Genomic DNA, 20,273 nt, shown 5'->3' on the forward strand with positions numbered 1-20,273 from the left:
CTTCCCCCTTTTTATGGCAGGTTGTACTGACAAAACTTCCCTCATATGTTCTGCCTTCTTGATCATGCCCCGGAGTTCGCAAACACGCTCCGGTTCCACAATGCCGTGGATGACATTAATAACTCCCTGTGGTGGTGCGTCTCGGTCATCCTGTCCCCTGGGATCGACCGGAGCCTGATTCGGCTTCACGCCGCCATCAATGTAAAGGTCTAGATGCCCGGCCGCGACCAGCTCTTCTAAGTGTTGCCTCAAAGGCAAACAATCCTCAGTCCGGTGGCCTCTCTCCCGGTGGAACGTGCAACGATACCGCGGATTATAGCCCTTTTGTCCATCACCCAACTTAGCAGGAAACCGGACATACTCCTCGTCTCGGATTTCACTAAGTATGCAATAGATTGGAATCTTGAAGACCGTGGTTATGCCAGTCCTTGCCTTCATCCTTCTGTTCGCGTCCGCTACATCATCGCGGGGGTAGTCATCCCGGTCATTACGACGTCCTCTACCTCGGTTCTTACGATTCGAACCACGGTCCGATTCCTCTGCTCGGTCACCTGAGCGACTGGACTCTTGCCCAACTGCATGCGCTTTGCCTGTTGTCTTCTTGTCTGCTGCTACCAGAGTGGCCTTCACGGTAGAGGCTGACGCGTCATCCTCTACTCGGATGTGTTCATTAATGCGCTGCATGAGTTGGCCCATGGAGGTCGGCTGGTGCATGGTAAGCGAGTCCCGCAGTCTATGTCCGACCGGGAGACCACGCTTGTATTGTGTGATTGCAAGGTTGACCGGGCAGTCCAAGATCTCGTTGAAGGTTTCCCAGTACCTTGAGTTGTATACCTTCAGTGTGTCGCACGGTTCCATCTTGACACTTAGCAAGTGATCGACTTCCTTTGGTGTTTTTGTGTTGGTTTTGAAGCGCGTAACAAACGCCTCAGCCAACTGGTGCCACCTTTGTATGCTCCCTTCAGGCAACCGCTCGAACCACTTTAAGCCCAGCTCGCCCAAACTTGACGGGAAGATTAGGCACATAAGTCCGTCATTGCGCCTATGTCCGGCCATAACCTGTCGGAAGTGGCTCACATGCATGTATGGATCGGTTTTTCCGTCATAAAGTGTGAACTTAGGCTGGTGGAAGCCTGCCAGAAGCGGTGTTGTTTCTATATCCAGGGAAAATGGGGTGGCGCTCAGCCTGGCCAAGTCCGTATCCTCAAAGAGCGGCACTGCTTGGCGGGGTGGAGGCATTCCGACCTCCTCACTGGCGTGCACCCCATAAGATAACCGCTGGAGCGCCGGTATTCTCTGTGCTTCGCGCCGGCGTGCCTGCTCCTTTAAGACCGCCCGTAAATCTTCTGACTGAGCAGAGTAAGAGTACCTCGACGTCGTCTCCGGACGTGAGGGTTTGTAGGTGCTGTCTTGCGCGCTAGACTTCCCTGCACCCACATCGGAATCACCAACCTGGTAACTTCTGGTAATGGATATTGACTGAGTACGTCGCTGACTCTGACCGCCTGAACGGTGGGATGGGGTGCGCTCACTGTGGTCTCCCACTCCAACTACACCCTTCCCTTTGACATGCCGCTTGAGATCTTCCATCTCAGCCGCCATTCGCCGGATGACAGCATCTTGATCCCTCAACTTGCTTTCCAGTCGCCTGGCGTGCGAATCTCTCCTCCACCGGTGACCGTCTGGACTCCTTGAATGTCCGTGACTTCGTCCGCGCTTGTCCCGCGCGTCTCCAGACTGTCCGCCAGTGGGCGTTCCTAAGTCAGCCATTGGGTGGACAGCAGGAGGTCCCTCTCTCCTTCGGGTATACTCCGGGGTGGCTCCGTCGATGGCGGACAACGGAAACTCGTCGTTGTTCGCCATGGACGGCGATCAGGTGAACTTGGAAGACAAGGTTTTGTCTGTCAAGCTTCCCACAGACGGCGCCAATTGTACGGGGAGCAAATATTCCGGCAAGCCCATATTCCTTTCTTCCGAGCTCCGTCGATGTCCGATCACCTGCGAGCAAGTAACGGTGAGCTACCCGGCGGTGTGTGGCCGGAAAAACCCTCCGACGCTCAAGTTAGCACACACCTTAGGATGGATAGAGAGAAGGGAGAGAGTGTTTGAGTGTAAGAAATCCTTACAGAGATGTTCGTGTGTCCCGTATGGGGGGCGCAGACATGCGTATATACCCTCTGCGCCCCACATCCACTCCCAGTCAGCTCCTGACACGTGGCTCTGCTATCCCATCTGTCAGCTTAAACCATGCCAATCATCACCTAATCCCAACTGCCTGTCATCACAGCTGGAGCTCGGCAGCCGAACTGCCCTATGCGTTGCTGCGCAGTGCCGTGCTTCATACCCAAGCACTTCCCTGGCAAAGTCCAAGGGGGGACCGGGCTCGGCGGCATCTCAGCAACGCCTAGCCCGAAGCACCCCGTGGCCAGCTTTCATGCCGGTCAAACGGTAACCTCGGCCGACCGCGCCTTTCTGGGCGCCGGTCACTCGGCTTGTCTGGTTTCGGCTAACCTCGGACCGAGCATCCTGGTCCGACCAAGCACTGCCTTACCGAGCTGCTTCTTTATGGTCTGGGGCGGGACGCACTCGGCCCAAGTTCTACCCGGCCCAAGTTCTGGCAGCCCTTCTCTGGGCGAACAGTCGATCATCTCGGCCCAATGCACTGCTGGGCTCTCAACCTGCTCGGTCGCTACCTCGGCCCAACTCCAGATCATAAATCACCCTCTCAGTTACCTTGTTCAATTCTCGGTAATCGATGCACAGGCGCAGAGTACCATCTTTCTTCTTCACAAATAACATTAGTGCACCCCAAGGCGAAGTGCTGGGTCGAATAAACCCCTTGTCAAGAAGGTCTTGCAACTGTTCCTTCAATTCTTTCATCTCGGCGGTAGCCATCCTGTAGGGAGTTTTAGAAATAGGCTGGGTGCCTGGCACAGTTTCGATGGTAAACTCGATCTCCCTGTCTACCAATTCCCCTAGTAATTCATTCGGAAACACATCCGGAAATTCTCTAACATTAGAAATATTATTCAATTCAACATTCTCAGATTGTTCAGCCAACACATAGCACAAATAACTCTGGCACCCTTTCCTGATCAGTTTACGTGCTTTCATTGCAGATATCAAATAAGGTGGAGGCGCTACCCTATTACCCACAAACACAATCTCTTTCTGTTCTGGTGGGTTAAATACAACCCTTTTTGTCACACAATCTATGGTGGCATAATACTTGGTCAACCAATCCATGCCCAAAATTACATCGAAATGTCTAAAGTTCAAGGGCAACAAATCTACATATAGGGTAGCATCCTCGATATGCATGACACAAAACTGATATATATAATCACATAACACAGATTCCCCCGATGGAGCAGACACACATAACAAATATGGCAATAACTCTAGGGGTCTATTCAGTCTAGATGCAAATGTATATGTCACAAATGAGTGCGTTGAACCAGAATCAATTAATACAAAGGCATCCTGATTACATATTGAAATAGTACCTGAGACAACGGCATTGGCATTCCGTGTATCGCCTGGAACAAGTGCAAAAACTCTCCCCTGTCTCACTGTATCCCCAGTAGTAGCAGATTTCAAGATGTTCCCCGGCTTCGGGATCGATGCAGTGGAACTAGCTGTTAGTTTCCCACTGTTCTGATTACATTCTCGGGCTATGTGCCCTTGCTTCCCACATTTGAAACAGGCTCCTGATGTACGGTAACAGACTCTGCGGTGCCTTTTGCTACAAATATTGCACATGGGAGCTGTGTCTCGGGAAGAACTCGAAGTATTTGAGGAGCCCGTGTTTTGCTTTTTCAGAAATTTCTTTTTCGAAAAGAAGCCTTGTCTTTTGTTGCTTTTCCATTCTGTTGCTGGCTTAGCTTGTCTAGTTATGTTAGCCTCTGATATGATGGCTCTGTCAAGCACCCCAGTGTAGGTCTCCAACTTCAGGACATTCACCCTTTCTAGGATGCCACTGCGAAGTCCACCTTCAAAATGTCTTGCCTTCTAATAGTCCGTGTCAATTACACGTGGTGCAAACCTGGCCAATTCAGTGAATTTGGCCTCATACTCAGCTACAGTCATGCTGTCTTGCTTGAGTTCCATGAACTCTGCCACTTTCCTATCCTGGACACACTGCGGGAAGTACTTGTCATAGAATATTTCTAGAAACTTTACGCAGTTAACATCCTTATGATTTTCTCGCATCAACATCCACCATCTTCTTGCTTCGTCTTCTAGCATAAAAGTGGCTAGAAGCACTTTCTGAGTCTCTGAACAGGGGAACACTTCAAATAATTTCTCAATGCCGAGAACCTACGCTTCGGCTTTCAACGGATCTAATCCCCCGTGAAACTGTGGTGGTTTCATTTTCTTGAATTCCTTGGTGAGAGCTATAATCCGGTCATCATTCTGATTATCTGGCACGGGTGGTGCCGAAGGTGGAGGTGGTGAATGTGGTTGCTGCCACTGTTGTTGCCACTCCTGTTGCTGTCTTAAAGCCTCTGCCATTTCCTGAATCAGTCTTTCCATTTTGTCCAGTCTGGCAGTAGAAGATTCCTCTATCTCCTCACCTTTGGTTCTCACCATCTGATTAAACTTGCATTATATTTCACACAAAAGGTACACAAGTATGCATACACTAAGAAACACATATTTTCAGATGATTTGCAATGCAAGCAGTTCACAACTTACGACATACAATCGTTCATATCAAAACATTTAGGCATATAATCAATGCTTCCAAATTCATATTCATCACATGAATGCATCCTAGATCTTATCTAGACGCTTATTGCTCTTTTTGGACAAGTGTGCGAGTTATTAACTCGTGCTCTGATACTACTCTGTCATGACCCGAACCCGCCCCTATGGGTTAAGGACACAACCGGCCAGTAATCCTGAGATTACCTACGACTTTAACTAAAACAAATGCAACTCAACAGAGTAAAGGGGCCAAACGAAAGTACAAATTTAAAACTTTGTCCACAGAGCCGTGCTTATATGCACATCAAAATAAACCACTTACATATATGTTAATAACTCACATCAAAAATACAATACCATACAATTCTTTATAGACAGGATTATTCAAACAGAGTCAATCCATAACAGAATATATACAAATGTACACAAAGTCCTTGCCAACAAGACAAACTATAAATACATAACAAAATGGCAAGGATGGGTCTCGTACGTGAGACACAAGGCTGACTGTCCAAAACTCATGTTGTTCCTGGCAGACTTCACTGGGGCTGGGTTTGGACTTCTCTCGGCTCACCTACAAACACATGAATGAGCGTGAACGATAGCCCAGTGAATAATATCGAATACATAAGTTACATAAGCAATATGAAGAACAACATGCTCCGAACGGCCTTGGGCCCAATGCATATTTCTGCTTAACATATATACACTTATACAAAATTCAGATCAAATGACTGTAGTTCCAAACATACTGGCCTTTGGCCCAATCAGATTTCCATTCATGTCAAAACGGCCTTCGGCCCATTCATTTATGTCAGAATGGCCTTCGGCCCATTCATTTTTGTCAAAACGGCCTTCGGCCCATTCATTTACGTCAAAACGGCCTTCGGCCCATACATTCGTGTCAAAACGACCTTAGGTCCATTCATTTATGTCAAAACGGCCTTCAGCCCACTCATTCATGTCAAAACGACCTTTGGTCCATTCATTTCTATCAAAACGACCTTCGGTCTATTCATTTCTATCAAACGACCTTTGATCCATTCATTTATATCAAAACGACCTTTGGTCCATTCATTTCTATCATGTCAAACTTTTGTCCACAATCCTAATTAGCAACTCATAAAGCTTATAAGGGAAATAACAATTGGACATTGACAAGCTTTCAAATATCGATATTATTCACAGTGATCGGCTTGTGGATTCGCCCTGGAGCTTGACCCTACACATTCCATGAATACAAAAGGGTCATTAACAATTCAACCCATTCCTTAATTCACATATTCCTCTTTAGGCTTTATTCTTATCTCATTAACTCATTTACAATGCTTAACACATGCTTAAGAGTGCTTACAAGTGAAAGAGAACGGAAAACAAAACACAGAACGAGCATACAAAATTTCAGAGAACAGGGTCCCCGCTTGAGCGTCACTTCCCCGCTCGAGCCGGCCTTTAAGGCCTGCAAAAGTACTGGTTGCATGAAAAATACGCTCAGGCGTGGAATAGAGCACTCGAGCGGAAGGCCTGTCTACAAAAACTCCCCGCTCGAGCGTGAGATATCCCGCTCAAGCGGACATCCAGCTCTGCAAAAAGTGCTGGGAGCACGATTTCTCCGCTCGAGCGGCCCTTCCCCCCGCTAGAGCGGAAGTCAAAATTCTGGAAATTTCAGGTTGTGTTCTTGAGCTCCAAATCGATTTTCCAGCTACATTACTTGCATGTAATGGCTCAAATTTCAAATATAATCATACCAACATAGCACCAATGCAAGATTATAACATTACGAAGTTCAATCTCTTGATTTATCTACATGCATGTGATGAATTAGCCACATTCTCAACTTAGACAACACAAATGACAATCAAAACATGAGTTCCCTTTAACATTTCACATGGATTATACACATTTGTTTTCAAACATGCACAAACATGCAATTTCAAGGTAAGTCTTTACATGCATGCACATATTAAGCTTCAATTCAACAAATCCAACACAATTTCATTTCAATCTCACTCTTGATCACCAAATTAGCTTGAACACAAAAATTACAAACTATAATCCAAGAATTGCTCACCTAGAAGCTTTGATCTTCTAAGCCCTAGTCAATTCTTGAGCTAACTCTCCAAAACTTTCAAGCTTTAAGCCAAATTAGCACAATTCCTCTCCCTTTGTCTCACTATGGCCGACCCCCCGATTGTCTAACTCAGATTTGAGTTCATATGAGTTAAAGGGGAGTATAGTGCTATAATACAACAAGCCCCACTAACATGATATTTCACGATAAAATATTTGGGCACTTCATTCATCAATTAAATCAATTTAATCTGACCTGAATCAATTTTCAATTAAAGTTCACCGTAGGCTCTAAAAATTATGCCAATCACAATGGCGTAATCAATTTCGGGTTCTGTGGCCGATAAGGCCTTCAATTTAATTTCCAAAGCAGATTATTCAGACAGATATTCCTACGGTGAACAGATAAAACTTCAAAATCACATATATTCACATAATGACACATAAAATTATGCTAAATACATAATCATACTCAAATTAAGGACCAATTAGCATATTACGGAATAGGGGTATCACACCAGGACCGGGCTAACTACAAGCCCCCTTTCATCCAGCCCTTCTTACTGTGGCCCAAAGAATGGCTCATTTACCCAGCTCGGCCCATTTACCCATCTCGGCCCAATTTAGGTATAAATTATCCTCTCAGTATTTGTTACTGTTCTTGTAAATATATAGAAATAGTTATATAAATGTACTTATAAAGGATAATTTGATAATTGAAAAAACAATCATGACAATCAACACTAAGTCCAACTTTGGTTTTTGTTTTTGTTTTTGTTTGTTTGCTAACAAACTAAATTGATTCAATTGTATATTTAAATTTCACTAATGCGAGGTGCACATAAATCTAATACATAAAATACACAAAAAATATATATACACACACACACATATATATATATTTTGGGGTTAAGATTTATTTTAAGTATAAGGACCCACGCTACACTTAAGGGTGAGTTTTAATCATACAGTACACAGGAACGGATCCAGAATTATGACTTTGGGGGGACCAAAGTATGTTTAACCTCTAACCAATAAAATTTGAAGTTCAATACCAATTTCTACTAACATGAAAAAAAATCAATAATGTTACGATAAAATATTGAACTATATATTCTTTGTCAACATTGTTGATTACCAAAAGATGATCATACAATTGAGAATATTTTTTTGCTCATATTCATTTACAAAAGTAGTAACTATCTCTACATGCATTTATTTACTAAAATATGGCATCTTCAATTAAACTCAACGCTCTTTCATAATATCAAAAGCATGGATGATAGAGTCTACATCAAACCCTTGAGCAATGTCTTTTTCAATGTACGTAATCAAGTAACTAGCTAGAAAACCATCTTCCATTCTTTTTCAATATACGTAATCAAGTAACTAGCTAGAAAACCATCTTCCATCCTATTGCGCAATTTAGACTTAACGACTTTCATAGTTGAAAATGCACGTTCGGATGTAGCAATTGAAACAGGTAAAGTCAACATAAGACGGATCAATCTATCAATAAGAGGATAAACTTGTCGAATTTTTTGTTTTTGCCAACATTTGACACAACTCAGAAATGGTTGATAGTTTCTAAAACTCGGAAAGTATGGAAATATCAAGCTTATAGTTTTCCAACTGATACTTCAAATGCAATTTTTTCTACTCGGAGAAATCCATGGGATAAAATGTATTTGCAAGTTTGCAAATATCCTCAATGTTGAATGATCTATAACCATCCCTAGGATCCAAAGCTGAGCTAAGAACAAGCAATTCCATTACATCTTCCTTGAACCTATTGTTTAATTCTTGTAACTGGGAATCAACTGTAACAATAAAAATATTAACTCGAAAATGATGTTCCATGGTGAGCTGATCTCTTTCAGAACGAGACCGACCTCGACCTCCTTTATAAGGATAGCTTATGTCAGAAATCTGTATACCATGATCATTAAAAAATAATTTAATTTTCTCCAACAATGAAACCCATCCATCTTCTCTAAATTTTTAAAAAAATATCTTCGTTGTAGACACCAAATGCATTGCATTTAATATATCCCTCGTATATATACATTCATGTATCATTTATGTTTGACTGTAAACTTGCAACTAGATTCAAGTTCAATTAATAAACAAATTGATGATAAAAAAATAAATAAATAAACAAATTGAATTTAATCTTTGTATTCTATTCAACCCAATCCGAACGCACGTTAAAAAGACTCAAAAAATAATAGAAATCTTGCCACCACCATCTATGCCCGAAATGCACAAATAAATATGAACTCAACTTGTATAATGGCCTACCAGCATTTTAAAAAAGTTCTGTTAGTTCTTTTCTATTATAAATCCAGTGACTTGTAGACATATATAACATCCCCACTTACTCCAACCAAAATATTTATTATAGCTATAACTTCCCCACATATATAAATATTCATTAATTTCGAAGGTAACTCCCCAAAAAAATAAAATTCTTTTAGGGTGGTCCGCATCATATTCAATTCAATAGCAACGCTTCACTATTTGAGTCCTGGTCCGCACCGCAGGTAGCAGGGCCGTAACCGTACGGTTCGCGCTGAGTAATTATTCAGTGTTATCAACACATTGTTCATGTAGTTAAAAAATGAATGCTAAGGTTTACTTTGAAAAGTTGGATAGAAGTTAATTTTTTTTAAAATAACGTATAAAAAATAGAGAATTAATGTGATCCACAATAAGTTAAAAGTTAAAAATTGAATTTTTACCATATTTCCAAATTGGCCCTAAATATTATGAATTCAAACATAAAAAAATATGAATAATGCTTGGGAAAAGGGGGATGAATCATTGTTGAAAAAATATTAAGAAAAATTGGTATGTAATTTAGATTTAATTTTAATACGATGAGGTCTACATTTAAAATAAATCTTTATCCTAAATAGAAACTGTGAGCCCACTCTTATTATGGAGCAATTTGAAAAGCTAGCTTTTAACTTTTAACTTTTAATTCATTTTGAATTATATCATCTCTCATATTTTTTACACACAAAATAACAAAAAAAAATATAAAAAAAAACTAACATTTAACCAATTTTCAAAATCACCCCATGTAAAAAGTAATTTATTGACTTATGGCAAGTTGTGAGACCTTATTAGTAAATATGCTAAAAAATATTCAAAAAGTGAAAAAAAAAAAAGATTTGTTAACATTGATTTTTTTTTTTCTTTTCCTTTTTCCCTTAGCTTAATATCTACTAATAAGTTAACTATGTAGAAGACTCCAAAAAAGAAAAAAAAAAAAACAAAAAACAAAAAACAAAAAACAAAAAAATCTTGATATATTATATGATTTTTTATTTATTAAGAGTTTTATGTGGACGTGAGATTTATTTGGTATAATTTATTACAAGTTCAAAATTGACAATGAAAAAATTAAAATTAAAAATTAAAAATAATTATTCTAAACTAGCAATAATTAACTTATATTTTTAATTTATTGAAATCATTTTAATTTAATAAATAGTCAGTAAAATTTACATTAAATATTCGGATAAATTACAGTAAATTTCCTTAAATTATGACCCATTTACATTTTGTTTCCTTGAATTTTAAAAACTCAACATCTAACCCCCTTAAAATATTATCTTATTACAGTTTACCCTTTTCGTTAGAATTTTGTTAAAAATTTACAAAAAAATTGGATCTTATGTAAAGCGCATGACACATTTATTTAATTTTTTAAATAATGATGTCAATTATTAATTGTTTTAGAATAATGCTACTTTTATCTGGTGATGTCATTTACATTTTATCTCTCCTATGTTAGTGACAAAATACAAACGAGATTACCAGATAAGAATATTATTATCCTAAAAATTTAATATATATATTATATTTTACACATGATTTGATTTTTTATACATTTTTAATAGAATCCTAATAAAAAAATTAGTTGTAATAAATTAATAATTTGAAAGGGGTTTACTATAATTTAAGGGGATTATTGTAATTTACCTTAAATATTTTTGACATAAAATTTATGTCTCTTTTGGAAAGTAAGTTAAAAATCACTTATTAACTTTTAACTTATTTCAAGTCACATTATCTCTCAATTTTTTTATAAATTTTTTCAATAAAAACAATAAAAATTTAACTTTTAACCATCATTCTAAAACACCCAATAAAAAAAATTCGAAATTATTAAAATAGTTGTGGTATCGTATGGGCCGTACATGTGTGATTATGTAGTACAATTGGATTTGACATGAGAGTGGAGCTCGCACTTACGTTGCGAGCAAGGATTCTTTCATTCCCTTTCCTACTTGGCTCCCTCCTTGTAATGGTCAAAATTCACTTTAAGAGAATCTAATAGTCTAGATCATCTCAAAAATACTATTTTTTTTTTGTTTAATAAAGTGATCCGAACCGTTAAATTTTCTTAGAATGAATCTTGACCATTGCAAGGAAGGGATCAAGTAGAAAAGGCAAGGAGGGGATCCTTGCCCCGATGCCGCACCATAGACTAGAGAGTAAATTTAAAATTGAATTTTTATATTTTTTTAATTTTTTATAAAAAATATATAAAAAATAAAAGATAAATTACAAACATTTCACCGATATTTGCTTAAATTATAAATTGTCACATGTGATTCTAAAAATTACATTATGTCTCCCAAGATTTTTAATTTCATAATAAATAAATCTTTTTATCAATAAATCATTAAATTAATTAACAGTTTTTAATAATGTTAAAATTTTATTTCAATTAATAATTTAGATAATTTTATTATTGTATAGGTGAACAGTTAGAAATTTTACTTTTTTAATTAATTCTGTTAAATAAAAAATTATGACAAGATATTTGTAATTTTTCAAACTATAAGGATAATTCATATTTTAAACAAATTTTAAAAAATATATTTATAATTTACATAAAAAAATAAAAGAACAATGTGAAAAAAAAACTACTAAAATAATTAAAACTGACTTTGGGCTTTTGAGGAGGTAGGTTTGTAGTTAATTCTCGACTTTTAACTCATTTTAAATCTTATTTATCTCTCATATTTTTTATATAATTTTTTAAAAAAATAAAAATCAAAAATCAAAAATCAAAAAATCAACTTTTTATCCAATCAGGCCATCCCCCACACGCTACCCAAACAGGCAACAGAATCCTCATAATTCCAAAAGGGGGCACCTCCTCCCTCCCCTTTCCTTCCTCCCTTTCTTCCTCATCCTCTCTCTCTCTCTCTCTCTCTCTCTCTCTAAGCAGTCCAAGTCCGATTTCTCAGGTTGCTTCGTTGCCCTGTCCAATTCTCGAATCTTCTGAAGATTATTTTATTCACAAGTTTGTTCATCATCTCTGTTTGGGCTCTCTGTGGAAACTCCAAATCCTCGCTAAAACCCGTTACCATCTACGGTCTTCTGATTTTCTCCTTCTTCCATAGCTCTTCAACAAAAGGGTGAGTGTTTGTTTCTCCGCAATCTATACATACAGACATGTATATATAAATATACACCTACATATATTGTTTTGTATTACAAAAAAAAGTACATACATATATACAGGCTTCGTTTGGACTAATTTTAGTGAGAAAATATAATCCAAATCACAATTACTTTACTTTTTCTCTCACAAAATTATAAAAAAGCGAAAGTTCTCTCGAAACAGAGCGTTTTTAGTCAGTCTAAAATAGTCAAAAACAAAAACGTCAGGCTAAAAAAGTTTTTCCAAACGAAGACACAGAGTATTGATTCTGGCTCTTCTGAGGGGTTTAAGGGGTGAATTTATATGAAAAAAAAAAAAAAAATCCCCGTAGTGGGTGAGCTATATAATTTGAAAATATTGTTGACTTATAATAAAGGGTTTTTGAAAACATTGAGCTCTGTATCCTAATTTAATGAATGCAACTTTCTGTGTTTTTGCTGCAGATATAGTTTTGAGAAATCAGCATGATGGGTTTGGTCTTTCCATCTGGTTTGATGACAAGTACTGGCTATGTTGGTCCAGACAAAGAATTTGATTGGTTGTTGTCTGCCTTTGCTGGCATTGTTATGTGCAAAATTGTAAGTGTGGTTGGTTAATCTGGTTTTCATATTGTATGCTATTGATTATTGGAGTAGTATTTTGGCTTGCCAGTTTCACAATGGATGAATGCAGATTCCCAATTTTGTGCTCTATTTTATGAAATATATATATATATATGTGTGTGTGTGTGTGTGTTTGTGTGTCTATTTCTTTCTTGACTTAGAATGCTGCATCATGATTGATCATATCTGTGACTGCAATGAGAGACTAATTAGTTGGAAGGAAGGGAAAATATGAAAATTGAAATATCCGAAGCAGAAACAAAAGAAGCAACATCTTGAACATGTGAATATCAATTTGGATTGAAAATTCATTTAAGATATACTAGTTAATTGGAAAACTTTTGGTTTCTTGGAATTTTACCAATTAGAATAATTAGAGAAATTTGACAAGTAAGATATCTAAAGGAGATGGTGGGAAATAACTGAATGCGTAAAAGAAGAGAAGAAACTGAGACCGCTATACTAGTGGGCTTAAGTGGTTGCTAGCTGAGGTCTTTCAATTTGAATGTCATGGCCCTCATGGGCTCAAGTCCCCATTTATTGCCTATCCAAGCGAAAGGACTAATGAAGAAAAGATTTAATGGCGTGAAGTAGATGTGCATCTTGCATGCCCCTCCCTTCAGTTTTTAAAGGGTAATTGGTGCAAAATTTTTAGAATTTTTTGTTTTTCTGTTGTTTCATGTTTCTTAAAACACAAAATGAGACTGAAGATACAGAAAATAACCTTTTAACCTTTAACATGCTATTTTTTCATAGTTAATTTTCAACAGTTAAATTTAAAGGGTGATTCCCATCATTGCTTTGTTCTTCTTTTTGTATATGGGCTGCATCCCATCTTGATGCTTCTCTTCTCGTTGTAAAATTTTACTTATTGAGAAGTGTTTCCAAGTGAAACTATCATTTGTATTTGCATCTTTTAGAAACATATCAAGTTTTGATTATTTTGAATGTGTCCTGAACTTCAAATCAGTTTAGAGCAATTAACAAATTTTAGTTTCATTTGGACTTACAAAAAGAAGATAAGTATAACTTAGGGTGAGCTATTTGGAAGGAAACATCTTTACTGCATGCATTAGCTCAGGGAAGAAAGATTCATCAGTTCTCTTCAGTAGGTTACCACCTTGAAATACTTCAAGAAATATATTTCTGTTTTACTTGAAATGATTGTGGCTAGCATCCTGTGAATCAAGCATGCGATTTTTTTACATACTTTTCTTTTGCAATGTTTATTTATGATTTAAAGATTGGTTTTTAGAATTAAAATTCTAATGCATCTTACTTTACTTTAGCATCTTTATTCCATTTAAAGAGGTTGAATTTTGCCTTTGAAGGTTTACGAATTAACAGGTGTGGTTAGTCTGTTGTTCTTCAAGGGGTATGCCAAGCTCAACGATGCAGAAAAACTTGAATGGAACAACAGGTGACGTTCTTTTCCACTCCAATCCCATTTTGTATTAATATTGTTGTTTGTGATTGTTTTTTAGTGGTTTCAACAACTCAAATACGTATGGCTTTTGTCGTTCAGGGGTTTCTCTACATTCCATGCTCTTGTTGTGGCAGTGGCTTCTGTCTATCTCTTGCTATTTTCAGATCTTTTTGATGAGAATTATGATAACAAGTTAATTGTCCACAGAAGTTCTACTTTATCAGACACCATATTGGGGGTATGTTATTGCACGAAGCAGCATTGTGAAGTTACTTTGGCATACTTAATATAACTTGTTGATTATTAATTTGACATGTCCTCTTCTTGTAAATGAATGATTTTTCCAACAAGGTCAGTGGTTGCAGAATAAAAGTCTTAAGAGATGCTTGTAGAGAAGGTAGACGTGTGTGCCCACAAGACTTGCATATGATGCCCTTCCTAATTTTCATATGCAATTGCGTGTCATCTTCTGAAAATCTTAGATATTGACAAGATTTCAGTTTTGCCTTTGGGAACCCAGTTTAATGAGTGCAAGAAGAATAATCTACAAAGTAATTTAATTAATTGTGAAATAATTGAAGTTAAAAGTATGTGAAGAAATCCACAATTTAGACAGCACCAACAACTGTAAATGAACTATATCTAGCCAAACATCTCCATGATACATGCTCTCTCTCTCTCTCTCTCTCCTGATTCCTTGCTAGTGTTTGTGTCATGAATGTCATAGCCTCTTATTTTCGAACAATTTTCTTGCTAGGGATATAGGATTGTCGAACCTAATTTTGGTATTCCACAATGTCACTTTGTTAGTTTTGTTGCTGCATGGTTGACAGCAAGCAATCATGACAATGCATTTTTTTTGACACCTTACAGTACGTAATGAACAATAATTTTTTACTTGAAGGAATTCAACATGTTGTATGCACCTTTCTTTTGGATTCAATTACATGTTAATAAAGTTGCAATTTTTTGTTGAGAAATCTGAAATTTACTTCAATAATAGTCTTTTCACTGTTTTCCCTTGTGGAATTTTCTTTATTTGATTCTTTTTTTCAAATGTGTATACAGATATCCATTGGTTATTTTCTGTCAGACTTGGCGATGATTCTTTGGAATTATCCAGCTTTAGGTGGTATGGTGTATGTAAGTATAGACATTCATGTTGTTTGTCACCAAAATATTGTTTTAGGAAATCCTGTGACTTCATCTATTGTTGAAAGCTTGTAAACAACATATCCTGGGTGGTTTAAAATGTTTGGGGGCTTGGTGTCCTTATTTTTGAAATACGGTTATTCGTAACTATCCGGTTTATAAATCATCTCATTATTTCTGTCAGGTCTTGCACCATGGACTATCAATGTTCTCAATCTTCCTCTCCCTTGTACATGGTCAAGGACAGTTTTACATACTAATGGTTCTCTTTACCGAGAGCACAACTCCCTTTGTTAATTTAAGATGGTAAATTTAGCATCCAGAAATTTCTTGATTTTCATATTCTTGGTGCTCAACCTTGGCTCATCACTGTTAATACATATGCAGGTACTTGGATGTCGCTGGTCAGAAGAATTCTAAACTTTACGTCTGCAACGGTGTTGCCTTATTTTTTGGGTGGTTGGTAATGTCTGCCAAACCTTAATATCTTGGTCCTTTGCAGTTGTTTTTCCTAAATACTGAAGACTAGTTTGCTGATGTGCATACTGAAATGCAAACAAATGGAAATGGAGATTTTGCTGGTCAACGATAGGGTTTGGGAAAGTCTGAATTATGCTTAGTCTAGGCAGAATGTGTTCTCACACATGTCCACCCTATTAAAAGAAATGGATTAAAAAAGAAAAAAAAAAAGAGAGAAGGCATTTTAACATAATAAAATCATTCTCTAATACTTCAAAGTTGTTGTGAAAGAGTGAGTTGAATTTGATTTACTAATAGTTAATATAGAATAGGAGTGACCATTGGTTCAATGGTAAAACTTTGGCCTAATAACTTTGAGGTTATGGGTTTAAGTCTCGGGGGCAACCCCTTTATGCACTATGCCAAAAGCTATGTGTACCCAATCTTTCCCCACCAAAACACGCATTAATGTGTACTAATTGGACGTTGTTTTTAATAGTATATAGAATGATGTTATCCATATTGAAAAGATTATCCTCAATTGCTATGGAAGTTCCATATCTTTTAAGGATGCTAGCCTATTGTGTATAATATATATTGCCATAGAATCTTCCTCATTTTTCCTATTTTGTTATGAGAATGGTAGGTACCCCTTGTTCTCTATTCTGTTATGAGAACAATTTTCAGAAAATTTAAAACAAAAACCTGCTTTTGCCTTATGCCTTCAAAAATTTTGGAAACAAAATCATGAACCAAATGAACCCTTAATGTTTGTACTTGTAGTGCATAATTCAAGGAGGGTATGGAATTAAACATACTGGGAATGAAGAATGGGAAGAGGAAAGAGGATACATGTTTAGGAATGAATCCCTCTCTTGGCCTTTTGGTGTGCGATAAGATCCCTATACTGATTTATTAAGTTTGTACACATCAATTTAGATACTTTTCAATATGAAAATGAGGACAAATTTGATGCACACCACTCAGAACTTCTACAATCAAGGTTAGAGATTCCTTAGGAAGATAGCATCCATTATGCATATTTTGCATATGCCTTTGATGCGGAGTATAAAAAGCTCAAGGAAGGCTAAATTCAAAGAAGCAATGATATTTGGATGTTGGCATAATATCAAAGAGAAATTGGTAGGAATCTTATATAATTATGTTTATAGTTTTATTAGAATCTTATTTTATGATTATATTTATGTTTTTTTAGGATTTTAAGCTTAGGAGTATTTTGGTAATTTGCATAATTTCCGAATATGTGTTGTGTGGGTTACCCATGAGTTGTCTTGTTGGTCAAGTTATTTAATTAGTCTTTGTTTTTGTTTCTTATTTAGTCTTAGATTAGTTTTGGAAGTCAAAGAGATTATAATAGTTTTTTTTTTTTTTTTTTGTTATTGTTGATTTAGGAAGTCTTCTGGTTCTATATAAAGTTATGCAATGCTTATAATTTAATACACTTGATATTTTATAGAATTTTAGAGCTTTTAAAGTTTCCTTATGGATTGTGTGATGCAATCAAACCTTAGGTGTGATGCCTAAGAAATTCTAAGAGTAATTCCTAGACTTATCTTTTTCTTCTCCTTCTTTCCATTTTTTATTTTCTGCACTTTAACAGCCCAAAAATACTGTTCACGGATACTTTCACAGCCCCAGAACAGCCCTTGCAGCGCTGTCCTGCATCAGCCTTCCTCATAGTTTTTACACCTAACATGTTTCATGCAAGCACCGATGGCCTTAAATGAATATATGGTTGTCCCTTATCCCTCATATCATTCTGGGGTCATGCATTTTCTTTTCCTTCTTTGATATTCTCGAGGACAGAGAAACTTGATGTGATGAGTTGGTATCTCTTTAGAACAATTGTTAAACGTTCAACTAGCAATCTCCTAAATTTCTTTTGAATTTCTAGTGGTCTATCATACATTCGATACAGTTGTTTTTTGGGTAAACATATAGATCAAATTGATCAACGGGTCGGGAATTTCATGCTAGTTACTTTGCTTATATGTTACCAGATAAGTTTGTGACTCGTAAACTTTTGGTGCTTTCAGGTTGCAAGGATTCTTCTGTTCATCTTCTGCTTTTACCATTTGCTTACCCATTTTGATCAGGTGAATTTGTTGGTCCTTGATTAAATTGAATGAAAATGAGGCAATTAAGAACATGATCTTACTAGTTTAATTCTGATATTTCAACATATCTCTAATATATTTACGTCCTGAGACCCTGATCTTCAAGTAAATCTTGATTACTTGAATAAAGTTGATGCAAAATTGTAGTTTGGAATCACATGAATCAGTCAGTAATGTTGTACCAAGACATTCTAGAACTAATTAAATCACGTCACTTCATGACCTATCTGATTTTCAAGAATTAAGAAAGCTCTTGTATAATATCCAAAGATCTTGTGAAATATCAATTTTTTTTTTTCCTTCTAAACTCTTCCCCTGGCAACTAGAGAAGGCATGGGGGAAATCTTTTATGCACTATTGACTTATGCGGGAATGACTACAAAACATCGGCCCCCTAGTATTTCTTTGTCTCACTTCATTTTAAGAATGTGAATTTTGGAAAGAGAGGTAAAAAAAAATTCTTATGCAGACCTTTCTTCTCAGAGGTCGAAAAGAGGTTTGTGTTTAGATGTCACCATACAAGAAACATTAGTTTATAGCAATTCCCAAATATAGTTCGCATAGGGCTTAATATAATCTCTCTCTCTCTGAAATGAGGTTGTTGTCTCTTGTTCTGTTTCTGTTATTTTCTTAGGTCAAGCAAATGATGCCCTTGGCTTTCTACAGCTTGCTTGCAGTGCCTCCGGTGTTGGCAGTGATGAATTTGTTTTGGTTTTGGAAAATTGCCAAAGGTATGATCAAAACTCTCTCTAAGGCGAGACACAGTCACAGTCAGTGATTGACCATGGTCCTTGTGATTCTTCTGTACATGCACATCACTTCAGTTGGCTTTATTGAAGGAGCTACATGAATTTCACCCAGTGTACATCTTGTAGTTGTATATTTCTCTTTCATTGGTTTTCTGGGTCTTCATCTGGTTACAAGAACACCAACAAATTGTTGTGAATTGAATAGCAAATGGTCAATGAAAGAAATGCATGGACATTGAAGTTCTCTCACTATCTGGATTTCTATCTTTTCTTGTGGATCAGGATTTTTCTGTCATTCTTTTCTTTGCAGTGATCTTGTTGTAGTGATTTAATGGTCCAAGTTTGAAGTTGAAGTAAAAACTCATCGTTTGGAGTTTAAAATAAAAATTGGTTTTCTATTGTCATATATTGTTTTAATTTTAAACTTGGGCTGTTCGATTACACCAAAGATCCTCTAGAGTGAAATTTCTCTAAAGTTTCCTAGAGTGCTACATTGTGTGGTTGAGATTTACTGGCAAGTCACATCAGAAAAATTGATGTGACATGTCAGTAAATCTCAACCACACAATATAGCACTCTATGAAACTTTAGGAAAAAATCACTCTAGAGGATCCTTGCTCGTTGGATTAAGCCCTTTGTTGACGTGTCTTGCTATGATAATTGCAGAGAAAGAATGATAAAAATTCTGATTCTTTCTTTTGAAGTATCTAGTGGTGCACTGATGCTATAACCCTATCATTTTCCCCCCAGTTGTGCATTATATAAGATGATGATATAGGTTGTTGAAGTGCATGGATAGGGTGGCATATTTAGTCAACAAACATGTTAAATTCTCCAACTTTGATACAATAATATATAATCAACAAATAATTATATTCAACACAACTAAAGCAAAGCCATCTACTGTTTTTATGGATAACATTTTTTTGTTTATTCCATTGAATAATTATTTATAAATTTTGGCATGGAAAACAATAAAATGGAGAGAGAGAAAGAGAGAAGGGACTGTTTATTTTAATAATAATGATACATTTATCATCTTTTTATATTCTTTTTATTTTTATATCATATTTCAAGTGGCATCTCATATGGGACTAATGCATTCATGGTTATGTTTTTGTTATATAAGATAGTATTTGACATGTAGTGTAAAAAAATTGTAAGTGTAGCGTTATTGTTATCCCAATATCGGTATGTCAACATGATCTATTTTAATATTTAGGATGTTAAGTTGATCCAATATGAAGAGAAAAGAAATAGTGGGAAAGTACTATCATGATTTATTTGGATAATTGAGAGGACCACAAATGGTAGAATTGTAGATAGGAATGGCAACTGGTCAGCGTGAGGTTGGGGACTACACTCTCCATTTCTCATCCTCAAAGGTTAAAAATTTTTGTCCTAGCCCCTAATCCTCAGCAGGGGAACCCATCACCTCTCACCTCCGTCCCCTAACGGGGATCGGGTTTCCCTGACACTGAAAAATCTCCGAGCTTTTTTTTT

At 36.9% G+C, this 20,273-nt stretch overlaps 1 protein-coding gene across 1 annotated transcript; it reads left to right on the plus strand.

The window, feature by feature from the left end:
• Nucleotides 1-11,766: 11,766 nt before the first annotated feature.
• Nucleotides 11,767-19,019, plus strand: LOC114268762 (uncharacterized). Its single transcript, XM_028209980.2, has 9 exons — nt 11,767-12,218; nt 12,688-12,822; nt 14,178-14,266; nt 14,372-14,510; nt 15,341-15,415; nt 15,609-15,730; nt 15,812-15,887; nt 17,941-18,000; nt 18,656-19,019. The coding sequence occupies exons 2-9, from the start codon at nt 12,709-12,711 to the stop codon at nt 18,797-18,799; spliced, it is 819 nt and encodes a 272-aa protein (XP_028065781.2). The 5' UTR covers nt 11,767-12,218; nt 12,688-12,708; the 3' UTR covers nt 18,800-19,019.
• Nucleotides 19,020-20,273: the final 1,254 nt, after the last annotated feature.

The sequence above is a fragment of the Camellia sinensis genome, chromosome 14 (genome assembly GCF_055761805.1).
Source record: "Camellia sinensis isolate YWXY chromosome 14, ASM5576180v1, whole genome shotgun sequence".
Lineage (NCBI taxonomy): Eukaryota > Viridiplantae > Streptophyta > Magnoliopsida > Ericales > Theaceae > Camellia > Camellia sinensis.